General features: G+C 37.5%; 1 protein-coding gene across 3 annotated transcripts in view; it reads right to left on the bottom strand.

Annotated features, from left to right (window-relative positions):
* LOC149155623 (uncharacterized) overlaps positions 1–26,108 on the bottom strand; it is a 328,425-nt gene that overhangs the window by 93,175 nt on the left and 209,142 nt on the right. For all 3 annotated transcript variants that reach the window (XM_089445820.1, XM_089445821.1, XM_089445822.1), the window contains 4 exons: positions 4,414–4,576; positions 4,189–4,323; positions 2,837–2,944; positions 2,623–2,721 (listed from right to left, as the gene is read on the bottom strand). In XM_089445820.1, coding sequence (XP_089301946.1) covers positions 2,623–2,721; positions 2,837–2,944; positions 4,189–4,323; positions 4,414–4,576 — 505 coding nt within the window. The remainder of the gene's footprint in view (positions 1–2,622; positions 2,722–2,836; positions 2,945–4,188; positions 4,324–4,413; positions 4,577–26,108) is intronic.

The raw sequence follows: 26,108 nt of genomic DNA, 5'->3' as shown, positions 1-26,108 counted from the left end.
CTAGGATAGGAAGCTTCTTCTTGTCCTTTGATTGAATTTTCTTGTGCTTGAGTGAGTGCTCTTCAAATAAGGTCAATGGCTCTATATATAGGCTTCTTGACATATCTTTTTAAGTCGACTTGATGCTTGCACATTTGACATGGTCTTGTTGACTCTATTTTGACTCAAATAATTTTTCTTATAATATGTAATATGCCCAAAGGGGTCATTCATACATGACAATGACTCAATGACTTTACGACAAACCTAGAAGCACTCAATGGGTGCTTTGACCTATAAAAATAAATTCTCTTGAGCATGCGTCAAGACTCACAATCATAAATTTATTTTTTTCTTTTCATTAAATACATAAAATCATGATTACATTTGTCATTATGAAGACTGAACCTAGTTACATATTTCAACAAGCAGGAGTGGGGAGCAACATTTTTGAAATCTCTGGGGTCAAAAGCGAATCAAGAGCAAATTTTTATATAATATATATTTTTATATATTATGTCAACAAAAGCATGTAGAATGATGAATTAGATATAAAATGCATAAAAAAATGGATTAAACCATATAACATCAATCATCTAGAAGTTATAATCTTCATCAACCACGTCCACAAGTTACAAGTTCTCATTTATATAGCATGTAAGGGTGCACATGACCAAAAGAGCATCGAGTGCAATCCATCTCTGAATCAAAAATACATCAACAAATAGGCTATAGATAGCCTCTAGCATCCAAAAAATCATGCTACAACAAATAGCTACATATCATCAAAATCATTGCCTATCTTGGGATCTTTGTCATTAATATCACCCTTTAAACAATTAACATAAGATAGAAAAAATGTAGCATGTCAAGTCATGATTGTTTGAGTGATATGTAAATTTTTAGTAGGGTCATGATAGAGGAGTTTGACAACCAATGTCACTATCATCAAGGTACAGAGGGTTTGGTGCTCTTGATTAAATACGAGTCTCATACCTAGTACATGACAAAAGCCATTGGAAACATTGCAATCCCCTCAAACTTGAAATCCTGAAAAACTTATAAGTCTGTTGGATTTTGAGTGAGATCTAAATTCTACTTTCTCCATATGAAATCCAATGAGGTCAGAACCACTCTCAAACATCCTGAGTCATTTCATGTTAATGTTAAAAATTTAAGTAAAATCATCCTTTAACTTTAAAAATTTAACATTATGATGAATTGCATAACAATAGTAGGGACATAAGCTTGAATATTACATTGCTCTACTTGAAAACTCTTGTTTCTTCGAAAAAAATTTGCGTTTGGAACATCTCTGTGACAACAATTTTGTGAAAAAACCAGGAAGCGAATTTTGGGAGCACGCTCCTGGGTTGCTCTCGCTCAGAGCACACTCCAGGAGAAATTCAAATGGGAGGGGAGCCACTCCCCTGCAACCCTGTTCCTGAGTGATTTATCATAAAAATTAAATAAATTTTCTACCCTTGTAAATATATTTAATTTCTATCATAAACCACTCAGGAATCATATCAGAACTATAACCAAAAAAGAGAGTTTTCATGCATATTACTATTATGCCATCCATGTACCATAACAATACGCTACAAGTTATAACCATCATTGATAATTGATAATTTTGAAGATGATTTCATTATGAGCATGAAGCAGATGATAACAGTGTTTTTGTGAGCCATATCCACATGTCCATATTAGCCGTGAATAAAGTGGTTTTCTTGAAGGCTGTAGCATGACTAAATAATAGTTGGTGAAATGAGAAACAGTGTAGCACATAAGGATAGATTAGACCTTGACAACAGATGTTGACTATAACGATAGAACAGATCATGAAATCAGTATTTTTGGTGATTCGTGGATCAAATAAGCACTGAAGTTTTGGGATCCATTTCATGATCAGTTTCCTTCTCCATGGGATCCACTTCCATCACAGATCTTGGAGGATCTGATCTGACCACCGACACAAAAATGGACCCAGTATGTCAGCAAATGTTTCATTTTGACTGCCAATAGATCAACATGGGTTGAAGTTGCTTACATATAAATATATCCATATATCCGGTAAATTTCAGCTTGACTTTCAGTACTCTAGTGTATAAGAGATACAGATAGGATAAAGTAAAACATCTAGAAGAAAAGCAAGAAAAGAACTATAGTGATATCTACAAATGACCTAAAGCTGTCAGTGTGATTTATAAGTAACATGGGCTTACAAGTGAAGGTGAGAATTTAGGAAGAGCCTGTACAGACCACTGCATTATAATTAAAGCATACTGACCACTGACATAAAAATAGCATCTCAGCAGCTGTTGCATTTGACCAGCAATAGATCAGGAATCAAAGACGCTACTTACATATAAATATATCTGGTAAATTTCAGCTTTATAAGAGTCTTCACAATGCACATGCACAAAATTCACATGTAGTGTGTTATCATGTCTGATGTCTTTCCTAAGGTTTCAGAAACTTGTATATAGCATAAAAATCAACAGAGAGTTGAATCATAGGTAAATATGTCAAAAACTAAAGATAATGTTATTGTTTGAAACTTTCTATCATACTTGGTGAGACTGGATATATAAAAAATATGTATCGCATAGGTCATATCATAAGAAAATCACCACTTACCTGAAATATAAGGCCATCTGCTTGATGTGAGAGCCTTGGGATGAAATCCTTTAGTACTTTACCAACTGCTGAAAGCATCCAAAAATCTTTTCTTCTGACCTGCAGTGTAATAAACTTATTTATTCAATCCTTTGAAACAAATTCCTTTAGCAGCTACAAAATGGTTTAAACAACCAATTATAAGACAAACAAAGACTATGGCAAACATAGTTACCCGAACTGCTTCCATGTCATAACAATATAGTGCATTCGTTTTAATGTCATGAGTCCGAGGTTCAATTATTTCCTTCTCTATTAGTTTCCACCTCTCGTGAAAAGGCAGCTGTAGAGATCAAGACAAACACACACGATTGAGACTCTAAATAGTTTGAAGTAAATCACAAAATTCAGCTTGTCAAATAAAAGCAGCAACATGGTACAGCTTATTTAAGATAAAATCCTATTCAGGAAAGATGCTAGATGCTATGTATTTCCTTAGGCAGAAGTATCAGTAAAATGTAAATGCTGAAAAGACTCTTGTGTTTTTCAGATCAAAAATCAGTATTACTGGTGACAGTTTTACCATTGCCTTACTTAGTCCTGCAATACATCCTAACTATTAAAGTAGCAGTAGTAGCTGAAATGTGATTAAGGATGCCCTTAATAATGTCCCTACTCATTTTTCTGCAGAAGATAAAAGGAAATATTGAGTTAATGGCACACTCTACAGGGAAATTTTGTTTATCAACAAAGGTCAGAGAGTAGAGGTTGTGACATTCCATACCTATCTTGATGTAGTGGAACTATTGGTCCTTCAGTTTGGACCCGTCTGCCAATGAATTATTGAGTAAAGAACATGCGGGCAGCACCCCTCAAAACTTCGGAGTAACACTGTACACACTTCTTATCCTAGGGCATCTGAACTAATGTTTGGTCAGTTTAGTAGTCTAGCGGCATTGTCTCTGATCTATGGTTATGAAATGTGGCTCCAGGACTGACAGGACAGATTGGGCTTAAATAAAGTTCGTCTCACCTCTGTACCTTCTAAACACTATCAGCAGGAAGGACTGGTTTTCCAAACTGACCCAGTTATCTATCCAAGTCTAGAGAATTCTGAGATTCTCGTTAGAATACCTATTCAGCCATCATTTTTGGAGTGCATTTAGTATTGAATGCTATAAAATTGCAATTGCAGAAAAAAATAATTTGGGGGTTTTAATTTAAATCAAAAAGTCAAATTTAAATGCAAAAGTTTTCAATCAGTCATCAGAACATACTGCTGAACTACTAGAAATTTGACTGTACATTAATAATGGGAATAAGGATACTCCTTGGCCTTTAGAATTTTTACATAGTGACTGAAACAGGATTCAGAAGGAAAATACACAAGATGCCATTTAGATGCAAAATCATGCTTCTCATAGTGATAACAGATAATAAAAATTAGGTATCGCAAAAGAATTGTATGGCACTGGTGCTCTAACTACCAGAGTGACATATGACATGAACAAAGTTGATAATAATTGCAAATACAATCACAACAGCAAACAAACAAGTACAATTAATTTCAAGATATCTAGAGCAAACCTTTATCTGAGATTGTTGATTAAGCATCATCAAATCATACACCAAATATCGTCTCTTTTGCTCGTGCGTTTCAGGTACAGTGTCAATTATCATTTCGCCATCCAGTAAGGTAAGGTGATGAGATTCAAAAGAACCCTGTAATATACAAAAGACAAAATTAAATACTACAAACTGTCACAATACACTCTTAGTAACTACACATTGAGAACAAAATCAAGGAGCCACCTGCGGCACACCCCTTTTAGGGAAACGGAGTTGAACCCTACGAAAGTTGAACTTCCTATCAATCAAGTAACATCCATCACGTGTGATAAGCATCATATATCGAGTTCCATCAGCTTTCCATGTGGCATAATAATACCGCTGCCTCAGGAGCTGTAGGTGTGCTCTGACAGAAACAAACAAACAGCTTAAAACCAATAAACATACGTTGAATAGATGCTCATTATGTTCTCCAATTTAACAACAAAAGGAAAGAATATATCAAAGTACATACATGTTAGGGTTACAAGGTATATTCGATACTTATTTATTAAAAATATGTTAGGCTTCAGAGTCAGTGACTCAAACATTAAATGTTAATCAACATTATGAATAAATTATAGGCTTATAATATATATCATGCTAAATTAGACGTTAGAAAATGAATAAAAGAAGAGGTAGATAAACCAATTTATATCAATATGTACATGAAAACCAGTGTTGCAAATGTCATTGCAAGTAAACAGTAGGGTGAGGAAATAAACTCATGATATTGGAGATATCGGGTCAATATCCATAAAATATTGGCAGATATATCACTTTTTTTCTTCATTCTTAAATTATAAACTATCTACAACATCAAATAATCACATTGCCACAAAATTATGAAAAGAACACTGATATAAGATGTCAAATGATACAACACAGAGCATACATTAACTGTTGATAATTGTCCAACGAATACTCAAAACTGAATAGACGATACAAAACTATATCAAAAGTATGGAAATGTATCTCATAAGCCATCTACAATGATCAATCTACTATCAATTCCCTTAGACACATTTGTGGGCAAAGGTAATAGGCCATTCTCTAGAAGAGAAAGGTCCTATGGCTGGAGTTGAATGTCTATTAGTGGGTGTCAGAGTGTCTCATTCTGTGTAATTATAGAAGCTGGGAACTGACTCTCCTCAATCACCCCCTTGGCTGATTGCACTGGGGCATTCTCCCCTACCATTTACACATGATGTTAATGCTGTCCAAAGAAACAGCATCCACATCAAGTGTTTTCTCAAGCTACTTCACCCACAGCCAATGATTGTAGTAAATGTAATATCCTAAGCATATTTCTGCCCTAGGGCTTCAGAAGTTCAGATAATCAGGGTTCTCCTTTCTTCTTTTTTGTTTTTGTTTTCAATACAATTTCTTTTACTCATACAGTGATGAAATAAAGTTACATGTTCAGTAGCAAATACTCTTATTCCACATTCAATAACAATTCACTGTTTGTTCAGTAATAATAATGCCACCATTCATAATCCATCGATTTTACTAGCATTCAATCATTCGACAATCGATTCCAGATTCAACACGATATGACCACTGAACACTAGCGTATCTATCCAGACTGTCTGCAACTAAAAATAGGGCACATCCCATATCCCTATGAATTCTAAATAGACACCTACCCAATCTAACCTCAAAGGGTGCGATTACCACAGAGAATTTGATGGGTTGCTTCAGAAAGAGAAACTGATCCGTCTCAGGTAGACTCTCGCACACAATCTGCTGACTTCAATATCTCAGGAATGGCCTGATCTTTCTAAACAAACCCTCACAGAGTCTCAAGAATTGCATTTTATCCAAGTGATTTTGGTGCTTTATTTGCTGACCTCGGGTGATTCGAGGATGGCACCGGTTCATCCTAAAGATCAATTTTCGGGACTGTGGCAACCTACAGGCATTGTATCCTCTACATATTTCCTTAGTTCTGTACAGGGACAAATTCTATCAGACTTCTGGATCTGTAGAAATGACCCCAAACACATTTGTTTCTGTCATAGAAATGTCAAATAGAACCGTTCATCCTCAGAAGGGGTCCGATATACACAAGGTTAACCTTGGGAGGACATGCCCTGCATAGAAAACTTGCTCCCTATTTCAGATAAATTTGGTGCCCTGTCTTTGTTCTCCTCGGCTGCTGAGGATCTCAACTATCTCAGAGAAATTCATCGCTCTGCTCAGTTGGTATTTCGACTGACTCATAAATTCGATTTTTATCTTTGCATCGGTCCACAGACAGACTTCTACATACACTGTTACAAGATCCGCACTTGATTGCAGGGTCGAGGATTTGACTTAGCAACCCAGCATATATATCCAAACTACTTTGGATTCCGAATTAGCTAACCGAGTGTTGTTCTTGCTTCTACAACTGCCTCCGTACCACTATTCTGACCCTCAATATTTAGATGACGTGACTGTGCCCAAACAGAGTCTCACTTCTCTTCCCAGATTGATTTTTCCTGTGCCAAACAAAGATCTAGGACTAGGAAGATTTTGCTCCTCTTCCAGATGGTATTTTCTGTTCCGAGAAGAGAGAGAAAAGATACATTGGTGTCAACTAGGGTGGAATCTTTCACCACCAAAATTGAAAAGGAAAAAGGGGTCTTAAAACCCTCAGAGCTAATGCTCAAAAAACAAATGAATTGATCCACAATTGATGGTGAAAATGAATTCATATCTCTGATATTTACAGATTTCCTAGAGGAGTCTCTCCTCCTTAAATGATTGAGTAAATTTTATCTCAAACCCCAGTTTTGGGTTTCTTTGCCCAGCTACCCTGAAAACTCACCCAGAATTGGAAATTTTGGGGCTTTCCCCTTTATTGATGACTGTAACCTACGGGGATATATAGGTTATTTCATCCCTTAGGCCAATTAATCCCTTGGAAACATTACAATAAACCTAGACCATATCATTAAGGCACTGATATTCTAACATGTTGCACTTATTTGTGTGTATTCTTCCAAAAACTCCAATTGCACTGCCAAATTGAAGGGCCACTTAGTTCCTCCTCTTGGACACTGTTGCGCCTATTTTGTCACAGGTCCAAGGAAGCTGTTGTACAAAAAATTTCAATGTCCGAAATCATCAGCCAACCAATTCTTATATCATTGTAAATCCATTTTTTGCAAATTACAATGTAAATGATGTTAGTACGACTATTTAATTATGTAACAAACTAAGTAAACCTATGAATTTGGCAACAAATTTCATCCTTGGAGGTTTTTCGTCTCACCGCATTATCTATGTTTCTAAACACAAATAATCGGCAAAGTTTTTCCCTCCAGCTTAAACTCCAAAGCTAGGGTAGAATTCATTGACAAGGTCTCAGGTGAGTCCTAGTGTTATATCGAATCTTTGTAAAAGTGGTTTGGGAATAATTTAAGCTATTTGGCTAAATTATTTTATTACAGATCACTCGGTCTACTAGATCATATTGTGTTGCTAAATTGGGTCATTTTTTTTAAGGTCTATAATGATTGGTTACCCCCCCTACGAGAGTTGAATTTATAATATCTGGTGTGAAAAATATTTTAGTGCATGGTCCCTCATAATCAAACACCATGGCTAAAGTATTTGAGGGTGGAAAAAAAGTAATCCCCTATTGTGTACATTAATTAATTTTTCTAGCAAAAATAAAATTAAACCATAATACATAAAATTAATTAATTTAGAGTCAAAAAAATAATTTTAAATAAATTAATTTCTCCAAGTGAAAAATGACCAAAAAAATTGTGGGTCAAAGAGAAGTTAATTTTTGGAGGTCCCCCACCTAGGCAAAAATATAATTTTAAGAAAAAAATAAGCCCTTGGACCTTGGTGGTTAAATCAAAGTCAAAGTTTTGAGAAAATTAATCCAAAATTTTGATTTTTGGATTAATAAAAAAACGGGTTTTATGAGAAATTCGAAAATTCCTATGAAATAAATATTTTCGCCGACAGAGATTAAAAGATGATCAAATATTTATCAATGGTCAAAATTATTTTGACGGGGAACAAGCCAACTAGTCATTATTTTCCACTTGGAGGGATTTCTCTATAAATAGAAGTCATTTTGCTTCTATTCTGATATCTTTGGTCAATGAAAAAAATTGAAATACTGGTATTGATCCATTGATCTATTGGAAACATCTGAATATCATAATAAAAAAGACTTTGGGGTTCAATTCATGGTGTTCTTTGTCTATTGATATGTGGTACGTGTTGGCTATGTGCGAAACTATATTGTGTTGAACATTTATATAAGCTTGTTATTTCATTTGTCAGTGATAAGAGAATTTTATTGGTAGATTTTGGGTCTACCTTAGGTGATCTGATTCACCATCTGTTTAACAAGTTCGCTTGAGAAAATATATAGAGGTCAAAATGTGGTCTTATACAACTTCTCTTGTGCATTCTTCTGATCACCCTTGTGGTGCGAACCTATGAACCCTTGTAAACTCGTGTAAGGCTATCTGAGGCAAGATCCTACAAAAATAGCATATACAAGTCTTATGACATTGCACATAGCCTTCTAGCTAATATGAGTAGCAATTCAAACATAAACACATATCTTGATTTGAAATCACTTTCGAAATGTATATGTATACGACTCAACTTCAGGGTTTTGACATTAGGACAATGAATTGACAAATGCTATGTTGCGGGAAAAGCTGGCCTGGAGTACGTTTCAACACGGAAACACGTTGTATGGGCCTGGAATGCATTTTAGGCCGTACAGGCAAGTTTCACAAAGCTAAAATGCATTTCGGGCCAATATGACCTGAAATGCATTTCAGGCCATACGAGCAAGTCTCACAACGCTGAAATGCATTTCGGGCCCATATGACCTAAATGCGTTTCAGGCCCATATGACCTAAAATGCGTTTCAAGCCCGTACGACCACGTTTCTCGCAAAAAAGACGATTTTTTTATTTTTTTATTTTTTATTTTTTTCATTTGAACTTTTTTATTTGGCGATTAAAATAATGTGTTAAATTTATAGATGTCTTTTGTAAGTTATAAAAAGATTCTTGCCTCATTCCCTCATCACACGTATTGAGCAAGTCGTTTCACTTGGCAAGGGGCAATTTTAGAAAGAAGAAAGGAGGAAGAGAGCAATAGTTTATCAAGGCTATTCTTGGATATTACTATTTTCATTATGTGATCATTCATGGCGTTCGTATGTTTCACCATCATGTATAATTGATAGACTTATAGTTTATGCAATGACATTGGACAATGTAATCATAATATAATAATGTAACATGTATGACTATTATTTATGATTGCACATAAAATTTCTTAAATGTCCTAACACACACACTCACACACACACACACACACGTATATATATTGTGCTTCCTAGTTTCCAAAATTTGGATGGGGTCATGTTTCGTACTCGTGCATGTTTCCCCGTATCGTGCAACTTAGGACAAATGACAAATAGGACCTCACACCCCTACCAAATTCGAACACGTCTTCAAATTAATCCTAGATGCTTGTACCAGAACACCAACTTCCTAGAATAGATACCTTGCATGCATACATTGCAGTGTTAGTCAAACTATAACTTTACATGCCAAATCAAAATTATGCTGTCAATGCACGTAGCCATGTGTAGTGCTGTGACAAAAACAAAACATAAACTTTAGTTCAAACTGTGACAACGCAACCCTGAATGATGCCCTTAAGTAAACATCTAGTACATAGAGGCATTAGAAACTTGTTCGTGAAACGCCTAGACACACGACTTTTGCATGCAATTCAATTCACGACTACAAAGAGGGAATTTGGTGACAATGTGGTCGAATGCAACCCTACTTCGAACCACCACATCTTATCTCTGCAATTTGATGACATACAACATAGATCTCATAGAAATATATTTCATCCTTCTTTTCTCTCCCTCGCCTTAGAAGAAATAAAAATGGCAGATGATGGAAAAGCCAAGTAAAAGTGACAATTGATGCTAAGAAGGTGCGAGTCAAAGTAATGTTGATGAGGTTGTTTGAGTGACAAAAGAACAATGATAGTGTGCATGGCAGAGATAGACTGATGGCGGAAAAATGTTGATTGGCTACATAGTTGACAATGTAGTTGCAGGAAACATGATTGGCTTGAGAGATCATACTTGTGCGTTATATTAACATGTTGGTCTGAGTAGTAATGTATTACTGCAGTATTATGATGTGTATGATAGAGAGACAGAGATTTGATGTCATAGATTGTTAGGCCCTATACTACTAGTGTAACCCCTTATTGTTATTAGTATAACCCACTTATTATATTGATGTACCCATGTAGTGCCCATATTGTTACTAGTGTGCCCCATAGAGGCCCACTATTGTTATTATTGTGCCCTTACATTATTATTGTTATGTCGGCTCTGATTATGTTATGACCCCTTAGACTCCTATATATAGAAAGGAGGTATTTTCATTTGTATCATCCAAGAATTGTTCATTTATGTAATGTAAAGGAGGTTGCCCCCTCGAAGAAGCTGAATTATAAGGCGTTGATCTATAATTTCTATCTTTTCTTGAGCTGGTTTCATAACATTTGGTATCAGAGCTTTGGATTCTAGGGTTTCGCCACTCCAAACAGGTCATCGTGGCATTTTCGCTATAACTTTTTTCTGGGACGTTTCAGAAGTCGCAAAAAAAACCCATTTAAGAAGAAATCGCGCTGAACCTTGGGTCCGAATTTCAGAGTTTTTCACACGATATTTGCGGAGATATGATCTGAGGAAGTTGGTCTTTTTCCAGACTCCTGAATTACATTCAAAACAGGTGACCTGGGGAAAATCATCATAACTTTCTCTCTGGGGATCGGATTGAAATTTCGTAAGAAGGTACAGAAAGAGGACGGACTGTAGTTTCTGGTATGCATTTTTCAGATCCAAAGGTTGAAACAGTGACTCGTGGCACGTCGTACAAGTTCGCTCTACTAAACTAGTCTATAATCAGGTCATCTTAGGAGATTGTGCATAACTCTTTCTTGGAAAATCCAATTTGGATCAGACTGGTGGCATTGGAAAGAGGACACAGAGGGCTACTACAGGTCACAATTTCAGAACTTAAAGATCCGAAAGTACAGAGTTTAGAGCTCCTAAAATCAACAAAAAGCAAGATGAGGAAGTTTGATTGCAAGGATCCGGTAAATTGGATACTTCAAATGGAGAAATATTTTGATATACATGGCGTACAACTGTTACAAAAGGTATGTATTGCATCTTCATATTTAGAACCAAATCAATTTTTATGGTACAAAGGGCTTTGTTCTGGTAAACAACTTGTTACGTGGTCAATTTTCACGGAGGAAATGATAGCACATTATGAGGATACAAAGAGCAACACCTTCTTTAGAGCAACACCACAACAATTGGAAAGAGTAAAAGGGCTTTGTGACATAGTGGAAAGCAAAATTATGGAAACCAGGAAGTGTACCCCTCACAACTATAAAGATGGAAGTGTTGTTTCTCCTAACCTTCCACAACATACAAGGGTTACACCACAACAATTGGAAAGAAAAAAAGAGAAAAAGGGCTTTGTTACAATTGTGATAGCAAATGCACTAAAGGTCATAAGTGTGCTGAGAAGAAATTATTTTACATAGAATATGAAGAGGAGGAAGAAAAGGATCAAGAAACAACAAAAGAAGAAGATATACGCCAGGACCCCACCCCAGAGAAAGAAGAAATGAATTAGACCATATCTTGTAAAGCATTGGCAAGAATTACCACTCCTCAAACTCTCAAGATAGAAGGACATATCAAGAAGAAAAAGGTGCAAGAAGTGAAAGATCACATCGAGAAAGAAGAAATGAATCCAACCATATCTTGTAATTCATTGTTCGAAATTATCACTCCTCAAACTATCAAGATAGAAGGACATATAAAGAAGAAAAATGTTCAAGAAGTGAAAGATCACATCGAGCATCAAGAAATAAATCCGACCATATCTTGTAAAGGATTGGAAGAAATTACCACTCCTCAAACTCTAGAGATAGAAGGACATATCAAAAAGAAAAAGGTTCAAGCAGTGAAAGATCACATCGAGCATCAACAACAAGTTCTCCAACTTTTAAAGGATAACGTCACTTCGGTGCAAAATCAAACAAAACAACAGGCACTTAAAAAATGGCGACTTTACTGAATGGGAAGACTCTTCAAGGATGAGGATGTGGACGCATTGTTTTGTGCTATTTATATTATCCAACCAGATTGGATAAACGAAGCAAGGGATGAATGGAAGAAGGACGAAGAAGTATGGCCACTTATTCAAAAGTTGCAAAAGATCCCAATTCAAACAATATTGCCAGAAATTAAAGAGGAAGGAAAAATCATATTGGAACCTGGAGCAGTCACAGAAACAAGAACCTGATAGCTACGAAATCGATCAATTTCAGAGTATCTCATCAAGTGGAAGAATTTACCCGCTGAATATTCCACATGGGAGGACAAGAATTTTATACAGAAGCATCAAGAACTACTCAAGCGTTGAGGACAACGCTTTTTCAAGGAGAGGGGCATGTTAGGCCCCTATACTACTAGTGTAACCCCTTATTGTTATTAGTATAACCCACTTATTATATGGATGTACCCATGTAGTGCCCATATTTTTACTATTGTGCCCCATAGAAGCCCACTATTGTTAATATTGTGCCCTTACATTATTATTGTTATGTTGGCTCTGATTATGTTATGACCCCTTAGACTCCCATATATAGAAAGGAGGTCTTTTCATTTGTATCATCCAAGAATTGTTCATTTATGTAATGTAAAGGAGGTTGCCCCCTCGAAGAGGCTGAATTCTAAGGCGTTGATCTATCTTTTCTATCTTTTCTTGAGTTGGTTTCATAACATAGATTGATATTAATCTCAAGCCTTGTAAAAGTGAGCATGGGACAGAATATAATATGCTACTTGGATTTTTAGTAATGCTATTAGGGTTTCATGTGTATGATGAAGACATAGATTAGTTATGCCAGTTGTCGTATTGAAGCATTTCAAAGAAGTAATATCGTGCTACTACATTGAGCATATTGTGAGAACATGTCTTCTAGGGTTTGGCTTGATCCGCTGCTAGTGCACTGCTACAAAAGATAGATGATATTGGTACAATAATTTCAAAGACCTATTGTGGATCTATCCAAAGAGGGTTTATCATCAAATATTCATGTTAAGCAACAATGGACCTATTTGTCGAACGTAAAGTATTGAATCTTTTTGGATTATTCAAGCTAAAGTTCGATCCTTGATACAAAAGATGTTGGTACAACTTTGATGCATATTTGATGTCTTATTGTTGAGTTAGTGTTTGTCAGAAGTGATTGGGCAAAGTGATTGCCTTGTGTGGGCAGTTGATGAATGTAAGGGTTTACAGTACGAAGGTTATATGGATGGATGTTTGATGACAGGTTGATGCAATTTGAGTAGAAAAGCTAGGGTTTGATTTGTTGAGCAGAAGCTTGTATTGCAAAACTATTTATGTAGAATCTGATAGTGAGATCATGATGAGTTAGGGTTTTCATATTGAGTAATGATATTTTTTGGCTTGAGATGATTGGATTAAATAGTCTAATGAGCAAGTTGTTTGAGCCATAGTTTTAAAACCAAAGACCAATGACCGGATCGGTCCACCTAATAAACCAGATTTCAAACCAGAACCGGTCGAACCGGAACTAGTTAGATCTCAATGAATCGGTTTTTAAAAAAATACATGAAATAATTAATTTTTAATGAAAAAAATATTTTTAAGATTTAAAACCGTTATTCCAAAGCAATAGAGACAATATGCAAATTTTGTTCATCTATATGCCATGTAAAGGTGAATATCTCAAAAATGGCACTAAGTGCAATACATATCATCGACAAAATACATAAGCAATGAGGCTCTAAATGGCCTATAAAGTCCAAAAACAATGCTACAAGCTATGGGGCCATTGGCCTTGTTGAAATTTCTAAGTCTGACACGTTAGAAATCCATACTACGTTATCTGGTTTATTTCACCCACTTGTTTATTCCATTAACAAGTTATTTATACATATAAATACTGAAAATAAACACAAATGTAACCTTAAATCATATACAAATCAGCAACTGAAATACTAGACAAACACACAAGGGGCATCGTTATTTTTGGACAATTGTCCCTAGAAAAACCCGGTGCCGGAAAAACGGTGCAACAGTTCTGAGGTTTTTATTATTATGCAGATTTCTTGAGTACAACTAGGGTGTCGAACTGGCTCACCCAACAGAGATTGTTACATGGCAATAATACCTCTTCTAAAAGACAGATATTCAGCTAGTCTGCCCCACGAAAATCCTTCTGGCGCTTCTCCTAGGCTCTGCGTCAACCCTACTAGCCTCAGCATAGCTCCTAAAACCTCTGTGTCATCCTTCTGCCTCTCTGCGTCAGCTCTCTAGCCTTCTGTGTCTCCCACGCAAGCCCCTCGGCCTCTACGCAGTCTCTAGTTGCCTCTGTGTGGCTCCTCCTACCTCTGCGTGGCTCCTCCTACCTCTGCGTCAGCCTCTTCAGTCACTGCGCTGACCCTCAAGCACTATCTCTGCCTCTCTGCTAGAGCACATCCGATGCTACCACAAATCAACACTCCCTATTAGTGAGGAATGTGCTCTAGTAATGCTCAACCACTGAACATCACATTGATCCTTCCGCACCAGTACATGTGTTGATGCTTAGCTTGCTACCCAACATCCACTCCACTACTACTTCCTGTACTGTTGCCCATGACTCTACCACTGCCACTGCCACTGCCACATTGGTACTGCAGCTCCCTCTCAACATGTTGCATCACGTTGCCCATAGCACTACCACTGCTAACTTCTGCACTGCAACTCAGTTACTGAGAAGTAAGTAACTGATCTACCCAACTATTGACATCCTTGCCAATCCGGAAACCTCTTGATGCTGAAGCTACCTCTGTTGATATCATGTGCTCCCTCTATTGCCTCTTCGCTGCTACAAACACCTCTGTGCCTCTCGCACTACTGCAAACACCTTTGTACCTCTCGCACTGCTGCAACCACCTCTGTGCCTCTCGCATTGCTACAAACACCTCTATGCCTCTTGCACTGCTGCGACAACCTTTGTGCCTCTCGCACTGTTGCAACCTCCATTGCTCTGCTACAAACCTCTGCACTCTAGCACTGCCTTGTCGCTCCATCGGATCTTGCTCCTACCCGACATCCGTCATCCTGCTACTGTCATTCGAGGCTCCCGTAGTTGGATATGATCCAAGAATTTTGGTACCTCAAAGATCCTGCCCCTCATCTTCTATAGTCCTCCTGACTACAGCTTGATGTCACCCCATCTCTTCTCTAGAGGTGCATAAGAACTCGTGGCACAATCATCATCAGTCTCGACTTCTTTCTTCGCCTTAGCCGGTGCTGCCTTGGAGTCAAAAGCCTCTCCTTTGTTCTTCTTCCTGGGACACTGAGATGCATAATGGCCCAGCTCCCCACAATGGAAGCACTTCACCTTGGAGATATCCTTCTTCTTCCTCTTCCCGTGTTGTCCCGCAGATGCTAGAGCCGCATCCTCCTCCTCTTTCTTCATTCTACCTCCTTTGTTGTTACTCCCTACCTTGGTCAACCATCTGATCTCTTCTTGGCGAAGAGTTGCCCACATCTCTTCCCATCCTGGAAGAGTAGCTTTGCCCAAAATGCCTTGGACAAATGTCTCCCACTCCTCAGAGACTGCATTCAGGGCGGTCCTCACCATAAACTCTTGATCCTACGTGGCCCCTATGGAAGTAAGTTGGTTCCGAATCTCTTGTAATCTGAGGAGGTATAGATCTATCTGCTCCCCCTTTTGCATCTGATACGACCGCAGTTGATTCTCTAATATCATCTTCCGTTGCACGGAAGTGCCCTGATACCATGTCGTCAAAGTAACTCACATACCCTTTGTTGTGTTCTTCTCAGCGATATGTGGCACGACATGATCCTTGGACCCATCAAGGATTACACACTTTACCCTTGCCATTGCATCCTCATACTTTTCATTATCAGTTGGGTCGACTGGGATAGCCACAGTTCTCAAGGCAAAGCCCATGATGCGACATCTATCCAGCACTGCCAAGATCCTGGCCTTCTAGACGACAAAGTTGGAAGCCCCGTCCAACCCGTCCTGATCCATCAGTCCGTTCATTGTCATCTCCGCTCCTCTTTTGTACTCCCTCTGAGCTTCGACTTCCCTCCTGGAAATCTCCCTCTCAGTCCTGATTTCCCTGCTGGAAATCTTCTCGCCAACTGTCGATTCGCTACTCTCCAATCCTTCTTGCAACTGCAACTCGGATCTAGATTTCTTGACTAGAAATCCATCAAGGTAGCGACTCCCTCTACCTTGGTTCTGTCCCGTTAGGTACTGTTTTTCTTCGACAGAAACAACACCCCACCAACTTTTCAATCCACATTTTTCCCACAGCGCCCTCGGCCCCTGCAACTGAAGAAACTGAGCCTTCCAACGCTGCACAATCCTGGCAAAGGCTGAATCACTCATCTAGCCAACCACGTCAAGCCTACCTGGCTGAGTAGGATGATGTGGCTCTTCGTGGGCCACTTTTGCCTCTCTCTGCCTCTGCGCTGGCCCTCTCTCTGGCTCGAAATGATGATGCAGGCCCTCTTTGTCACTCTTTCTCTGTTGCCTTCTGCTTAGGAGTAGCTCTGTCTCTCGGGACAGCTACTACTGCTGCAAATTTCCGATATCGTTGATGCCTTCAGTCCTCCTGTGATCTGCAACCCTCTGATACCATGTTGAAATTTCTAAGTCTGACAAGTTAGAAATCCCTATTGCATTATCTGGTTTATTTCACCTATTTGTTTATTCCTTTAACAAGTTATTTATACATGTAAATACTGAAAATAAACACAAATGCAGCCTTAACTCATATACAGATCAATAACTGAAATACTAGACAAACACACAAGAGACACTGTTATTTTTGGACAGTCGTCCCCGGAAAAACCCAATGCGGGAAAACTGGTGCAGCAGTTCTGATGGTTTTATTATTATGCAGATTTCTTGAGTACAACTAGGGTGTTGAATTGGCTCACCCAACAGAGATTGTTACATCGCAATATTACCTCTTCTCGGAGATAAATATTCAGCTAGTCTGCCCCACAAAAATCCTTCCGCGCTTCTCCTAGGCTCTACGTTAGCACTTCCTAGCCTCAACGTATCTCGTGAACCCTCTGCATCAGCTTTCTGCCTCTCTACGTCAGCTCTCTGGCCTTTTGCGTCACCCACGTAGGCCCCTCAGCCTCTACGCAGTCTCTAGCTACCTCTGCGTGGCTCCTCCTGCCTCTGCGTAGCTCTGGCTGCCTTTGCGTCAGCCTCTTCAGTCACTGTGCTAACCCTCAGGCACTATCTCTGCCTCTCTACTATGTACTCACTGCCCCTCGCTACAATAGATCACTTGTTCAAATTTTCTTAGCAAACCCCACTCCAGAAAATCAAACTGACTGATCAATCTTGGTGTGTCTCCAACTAACCCTCAAAGCTCCTCTTTTACTTTTTCTGTTGAGCCTTCAACGACCGAGATTAAGTCCCTAATCAATGGCTAAGATTATATTTGGCTTCATCTATGTCATTTAGAACATTTTCACCCAGTTTTATATTAATACCCATTAGTATTTTAATTTTCCTAAGTTTAGACTTAGGAGCCCATTAAAAATATTAATTATTTTAATATCTCTCTAACCGGGTGTAATTTCCCCAAACCATTTCTGGGTCTTGAAGATCTCATGTGCTTTAGCCTCTCCGACAAATTTTCATGGCTAGAGTACATCTGATGCTACCACAAATCAACAAGTCTACTACAAGACTACAAGTCTACTGGTATATATCAGTGATCAACATGAGCTACATATCAGTGATCAAATTCATCACCAGTACTAGACACAGAATCATCAACAAGAGCTACATAAATATCATTTGGATCAAAGTCTGAGGATGCCTCAGCCTCATCTGCAACCTCAATTGTAGCACTATAACTAATAACAATAGAAGTGGACCTAATGGAAGCACGAGTTTGTTGAGTTGCACAAATAGTGTCTTCCATTGGTTGTTTGCCTTTGCTTGATGTGGCTACTAATTATGGTTCTGATGGCACTACCAAATTTGCTTCATCCCCCGCTAATGCCATGTCAATATCAAAACCAGCATCAAATTCGGGATTTTTAGTCTCCTCCACCCATTTTGATGTTGGATAAACATCGTCCAACACAATGGGATATAGATCAAATTATTACTTCGTCATTTGGTTCCGCCTTAGTCGAAGGTTGTATTGCACAAAAACAAGATCATTTAATCATTATTGTTCCAAACGGTTTCTCTTCTTCATGTGTATGCACTCAAAAACAGACCAATTGCACTCACAACCTAAAGCACTGCAAGTTTGGTTGAGGACTCTAACCCCAAACTTTTGCAATTGAGGGCACTGGTCGCCAAACGACTCCCACCAATGTGCTACAAAGAAAAAGACATTAATTAGTAACTTAGCTCATTTCATTACTTATTTACAAGTATTTACAGATAATTTGAATTGTAAATGTGTAAACAATTGAACTTAAAAAGAAAAAGAAAAAAATTGGAATTGCTTACCTAATTGATCCACATCTCTTGCAATACTGAAAAGAGTAAGTTGTTTATGTATTTCCAATTGGTCTGCATGGTTAGGGACCACGTGCTCCAAGCAATCATACAATCCATCTTTGACCTCCCCAACCTGCAGATCTCCTAGCCGAGCTTTATAATGATATTTTGGATTCAAAAAATACCCAATTGCATGTATAGGACAATGGAGTTGATTGTTCCAACTGTTATCAATGATATCCCATATACGCCCATATTAAGCTAACTTATCCTTGTAAGTTGACTATATCTGCTACTTTCCCTGATCTATAGCCTCATAAATGTAGCCCATGGCCAATTTTTCCCCATCCACCATCTGTAGCACCTTAACAAGGGGCTCCGTAATTTTCACAAGCTCTGCAGACCTTTTCCAAAAATAATTGTCAAAAACTTAATTTTTGGTGTCTTGCCAATTTATAATTGTCAAAAACTTAATTTTTGGTGTCCTTTCCAATTTATCTACTAGCCCACCAAGATTCAATCCAATCATTAGAAGAAAACAATTTCTACAAGGTTTTTTGTTGAGAATTGAGACATAGCAACGTGAGGAACAGAGTTGCAAATCTCGTAATTGCAAGCCTAACAAGCTCTTTTCTCCCAATGTTTTCCTCATTACACTCGATACCCATGAGTGGTTGTAGATGTATTTTGTAATACACTTGGCATTCTCTACTGTGTTTTTTACGCACTCCACTTTTCATATGTCCTCAAGCATGAGGTCTATGCAATGTGCAACACATGGAGTCTAATATGGTCTTATATTTGGACTCAAGCATCTTTCCAGCAAGAACATAGTTTGAGGCAATATTTGTGATGACCTGCACAACATTTTTCTCCCCCACTTCCTGAATAATCTCATTCAAAAGCTCAGGGTTGCATCCTTCACCTTATCAGATGCATCAATTGATCTCAAAAACATGTTTCCTTGAGGGCAAGAAACAAGGAAATTACCCATAATGCAATTCTTTCCATCGGTCCATCCATCTAACATTATGGACCAACTTGTTTTGATCCATGACTCTTTATACTCAACCAAATACCCATCAATAGAAGAAATCTCTTTTTACAAAAGAGCTCCCTCAAGTCATGCATAGTAGGGCCTTTGGAGACCTTTCCTGTAGCTATAACAGAGTCCCACATAGCTTGGTAATAAAGTGAGCGAGCAGCATTATATGGAATATCTGCATCATACCACCATCTAGCAATGTATTGAAAGAAGATTATTTATATTGTTTTTTCCAATGTTCATCCAAAGTGGGTCGACAACTTGGCTGGGAGGAAGTGGGATTAGCTGAGGCAGTGGTTGCAGAGGATGAGAAACAACTCTGGATGTTCAGCCTCTTTGCTCCTTTAGATTGTTGGCCTTGATGATAAAACCCAAGAGCAAGAGGAACATAGTGAAAGGGATCATTGGTGGAGGGGATAGAAGAGGAGTCTTGAATCATAATCATCATACCCACTCTCTTTCATGGCTTGTAATACTTCCCTCTTCCTTGCAATTTATTCTTGGATAGCCTTCTCCCTAGCTTTATTCTCCTCAAACTTCTCAAACTTGGCAAGGTATTTTTCCCTAATAGGACCTAACATTTCCTTTGGTGCTTCACATGGATTTACCTGGCCTCTTATCCCAGCCATGTGTTGTTTCAACCTGAGAATAACCCCACCTCCAATAGATTTATTGCAAAATTTGCATATTATTTTTCCATCAATCACATCACAATGAGCCCATGCAGTGTCCTTGGCTTTTGGAGCCATGGTGGCTAGAAATAATTGAAATTTGCAAAGAAATCTACCAATAAAAAAATGCAGCTAAGAAAAATGGAAAACCTAAGATAAATTTAGGAAAAAAATGCATATTTAGCCTACAAAATTTGATGGCATAGAACTAGACATTTTATAGCATAGAACAGGTAAAAAAATTAAATACATGGACAACAATAAAATATGGAATTTTTCAAATGAAAATCCCTATGTTGCCAGGAAACTTGGGTTCGGGGATAGGGACAGGGACGAGTATGTCATTTTTTGGAACAAGGTGCATGGGTTCGTCAGGGGTATATTATAATTTATATATATTTAAGTTTCACGATACGGGGAAACAGGTACGAATTTCCGAAGCGAGTACATGTACGAAAAGTGACCCCCCTCCCCCCCAAAAAGAAATTTGGAAATGGGGAAACATAATATATATATATGTGTGTGTGTGTTAAGACATTTAAGAAATACATGCAATCATAAAGCATACATGATACATTATAATTTATTAAATTATGATTAAATTGTCCAATGTCAATGCATAAACTATAAGTCTCTAACTTTACCACATTTCCTTGTGAATGATCTCATAATGAAAATAGCAATATCCAAAATCAGCCACGAGAAATTTCTAATTTCTTGTCTCGTGCTTGATTGGGAGTCTCCTCCTATATAATCTAACGACCTTAGTTCTCTTGATTAAATACAAGTTCCATACCCTAATACGCTAGGTGCTCTTGATTATTGGGAGTCTACCCTGCATAGAGGGATTGATTCTCTTGGTTAAATACTACCATAGTACATGACAAAATCCAATGGAAACATTGCAATCCCCCAAATCCTAAAATCCTGAAAAAAATGATAAGTCTGATGGATTTTGAGTGAGACCTAAAATTCTACTTTCTCCATATGAAATCCAATGAGTGCGAAACCACTCTCAAACATCCCGAGCCATTTCATGGTAATGTTAAATATTTAAGTCAAAGGATGAAAATGAAAGAGAAAGGAGAATGTCACTTTTACTTAGAATTTTATATTACCATGAACTGCATATCAACACTAGGGCCATAGGCTTGAACATTAGGCTGCCCCACTCAAAAAAAATTGTTTCCAATATTCAATAGATCCCTCTATCACTGCTGAATTGCAAGGGAGCGAAAATAAAAAGGAAAAATCAAAAGAAAAACCTGAAACAAAAAAGTCGCTTTATAGTTGAAACGTGGTTGTACGAGCTAGAAACGCGTTTCAGGTCGTACTAGGCCATGTTTCCCCTATGTGAGATTTGGCAGTATGGCCTGAAACGTGCTTCCAGGCCACACCAAACACGTTTTCATTTTGTTTCTGCCCAAAAAGGGGCTCAGACTCAGCGTTTCCTACAACAGATATATATATATATATATATATATATATATATATATGAATTTGTATATTTTCCAACTTTAAACAAGAAAACTAAAATATCTATGATTTAAACTTTTAATACTTAAAAATGCACATCATTGAACATTCAACATTCACATTGAAATTTCAAAATTTCTAGTTTGATATAAAGTGAAAATTAGAGTTTACATATTAATAAGAATCATGATATATGTCCATTGTCATACTACATTCAAAATTTGCCTTAAGCCATCTCCAAACATGAACTAGGAAATTTTAAAATACTAAAATAAAAATAGTGAACAATGGCTTCCTCAAGCCATGTCATCAGCATCACTTAGATCTTTAGATAGGAAGCTCTCCAAGTAGGAATCACTCTTATCTTGAGGTTCCTACTCATCCATAGCAACCGGAGGTAGCTCAATAAGGCCATCTGGTTGTATCTCCTTGTCCACACACTGTGATCATCTTTGTATTGGTCCCATCTCTTGAAAGGACCCTACTTGTATCCAGGGTCTTTTCGAGATAAGAGACGAAGTGTGTTATGAATGCACACTAAGTTCTCTACCTCCTTTGAGCCCAACCTATCTCTCTTTACTGAATGGATAAAGGCATAAGTACTCCAATTCCTCTCGAAATATGAAGAACTAGCTACCTAGAATATTAGATAAGCCCATTAAATTAATTAAAAATTTAGAAATAAAAACTAAAATGAAAATTTAAAAATTAATACAAAAATTTAATTGAGCAATAAGATGAGGAACTCCAAACTAGCTACCTGTCCAAGTAACTGTATGGAAAATTGTTGCAACTCAGGAGCATCAACACCATGAAGCCACCACCAATCAATTGGATTCTTCTTCTTACATCTATCTGCCAAAGATGCATGTGAACCAAAGACACCTCGGCCACGAGAAAATTGGGCAAACTAAGATCGTATGTCAAAAGCTTCTTCTCTAAAACCATAAATTTTCTTGACAACAGTCAAAAATCCTTTGAACACCTCTCTATCTTGGGAAGGAGGCCTCCTTCCTGTTGTGGGATCATAACATTTTGGATTAACTGCATAAGCTACCATATAAAGAGTGGTGTTCAATTTATTCACCACTCATGTATAAACTCTTTCAGTTGTGGCCATAAAGTAGGATCCTTCCTATCTGTGACGGTTTGGATCCTCTCACACATGGAGTATATGTTCTCATAAATCTCACCTAAACATGGACCATTTGTGTCTGCATAGCAGATCATAACACAAATTGGTTCTATAATTTCCACAAAAAATTTAGCATCAACCCAAAAATGATCATCCAATATCAACCTCTTCACCTCCAAAGTTGCATCTGAGGTAGATAACCGCCACTGGTCCCACATGTCACTAACAACTGTGGCAGATAAAGCCTCATTCATCTCCCCTAGCCACCTAAGTAAAATGTAGTAAGTTGCAAATCTGGTATTTATTGGTTTAAGAAGCTCCATTTTGGTATGTTTGCAGTAAATGGCTTGTAATTGATGATGATTGCATATAAACATTTGAATTTTGCGGTCATTTTCAATTAATGCTTGAATCCATTCAATTTTCTCAGTGTTCTTCAATGCATTATTCAAAGAATGCACAACACATGGTGTCCAAAAAATATTTCTAGGTACATCAAGGACAAAATTAAAACATTAATAAATCAAAATGTTTATTGTTTAAAATTACAAAACAAATCAAACTTGTACTCAAAATTAAAAATGCAAGTGATGTAATTTGAATATAAAATAAATCAAACTATGGCACATAAAGCCTCCTTCATCTCCCCTAGCCACCTAAGTAAAATGTAGTAAGTTGCAAATCTGGTATTTGCTAGTTTAAGAAGCTCCATTTTGGCATGTTTGCGGTAAATGGCTTGTAATTGATTATGATTGCATATAAACATTTGAATTTTGCGACCATTTTCAATTAATGCTCAAATCCATTCAATTTTTCCAATGTTCTTCAATGCATTATTCAAAGAATGCAGAGCACATGGTGTCCAAAAAATATTTCTGGGTACATCACGGACAAAACTAAAATATTAATAAATCAAAATGTTTATTGTTTAAAATTACAAAACAAATCAAACTTGTACTCAAAATTAGAAATGCAAGTGATGTAATTTGAATATAAAATAAATCAAACTTGAAAGTTGAAACTTGTCACTTACTTATACTCCTTCTGAACCATTACCCCTGCTACTTTGCACACTGGACTTGCATCAGTAATAACTTGAACAACATTAGATGGCCCCACCACTGCAATGGCATCACATAATTGGTCTTTTAATAACAAAGTGTTCTTTTCTTGACCAAAACAATCAATGGCCCTATGAAAATAAGAACCAGACAGGGAAGAAACAATGATGTTTATCAATGGACGATTCCTACAACCAGTCCACCAATCCATGACAATTGAGTATCCATCTACACTCCAAGATGCCTTCAAGGGTGCCATTGTCTTCTCAAGACGGGCTTTCTCCTTGTCCACCAACATAGTTCAAAGATTCTCATAACTAGGCGCTTTAAACCCTGGAGGTCCATCATTAACAGCACGAACCATTTGCTCAAAATTGGGTGAACAGGCTGCATTAAACGGATTGTCACATGCAAAAAAAATTCTTATTATTGCAAGATCAACGCCCTCCCTACCTTTCACATCAAACATGTCAAAAAGGCCACCAAGTTTAGGCTTTTTGCATGCTTGACTGGTAGTGTTTTTTGATGCTCTAGTTGACACAGAGACGTTCTCATCACCAACCTGAACTTCATCATCAGATGGTAATTCTTCGTCATTGGAGTTATCATCTCCATCAACATTGTGACATGGCCTAGAGATTGCCTTGACTGCCTTACCATCAACCCTTTGTTGCTCTCTTTGTGCACTAGCGAGTCTAGTGGGATCATCTGGGTCTCCCGTGCAAGCATCAACACCCTTCCTTGGTATCTGCATAAAATGAGTTTTAACTCTGGTATAGCTCTCTTTCCATTCAAGCTGACAGAAATTGCATTTTATTGTTGTTGTCCCCCAGCGCCCTTTTGAGGTTTTTGCCTCTCCACATATTTGCAAAGTGGATATTGTGGATTTCATGAAGACACTTTTTATTTTGCAAATTTTGGAAGACAATTTGAATCTGTTTAACAAAGTTTGAAGTAAAATTTATGTTAATAGAGGTTAAACAATTAATGCCAAATGGACAACATGAAGCTACAAGTAAAGATCTGCATGGAAAAATTCAAAAAAAATAAATTGTAATGAATCTAGACCATAAAACTACAAGTTCAAAAAAATGATTAAAAGCAAACAATAATACTATTCCTTAAAATATATAGCCAAAGATGATTAGCAGATGTTAGTTGTGCAACGTACAATCAATTGTCCAACATTTTTGTAGGTCTCCATTGCAACTGAAAAACCCATATTTGTGCCTAGTGTGCTCGTTGAACAAAACTACAATGCAGAATGGATTAGAACTTAGAAGATTATTTTTGAGAGAATAAAAATTAGTAAAGGCCCTGTATACTACAATTTTTTTAAAGCTAGCATGTATTGCTTGAAGGCCTTGACATAATTCCATCTCCAATCCCTTCACCAAGCTATCAAAGCTAGCAACCTAAGTTTGATGAACAAATTAATTGGCATAAGACTTTTAAAGTTTTAAGTTTTGAGTCTTGACCCATTCCAAGATTAAGGAATTTCTTCTTTTAAATCATTTACTATGACAGGCTTGCACGGTGCCCAACAATATGTGGTCCAAAACTGGGCGGCTGAAGCACTCTGTGATGCCTAAGCTTAGCAAAGGAAGTGGTAACTTTGGGACAAGAGCAAGCCCAGGAGTAATGTCATGTATTGCAGGTTGGCTATTATGTGATACCTATTTTTCCTCCTATCAGCGCTTGAAAGAGGTATATCTAAGATATTTAAAACTTAATATCAAAATTAAAATTTAACATTCACCAAGAATTTTGCAAAAACTCTGACTTGGACAAGCCGAAGAAACAAATGTTAATGGTCAACTTCAAGAGTCAACTACCTGTGGTGTGCGTGACGTGTCTCTGTGGATTGCGTCTCGTCATCATGCTAC

The sequence above is a fragment of the Pinus tabuliformis genome, chromosome 9 (genome assembly GCF_031772625.1).
Source record: "Pinus tabuliformis cultivar Carrire ecotype Pingquan chromosome 9, CPIR1, whole genome shotgun sequence".
Lineage (NCBI taxonomy): Eukaryota > Viridiplantae > Streptophyta > Pinopsida > Pinales > Pinaceae > Pinus > Pinus tabuliformis.
The sequence above is the reverse complement of the archived record's forward strand: the minus strand, read 5'-3'. Positions and strand labels throughout refer to the sequence as shown.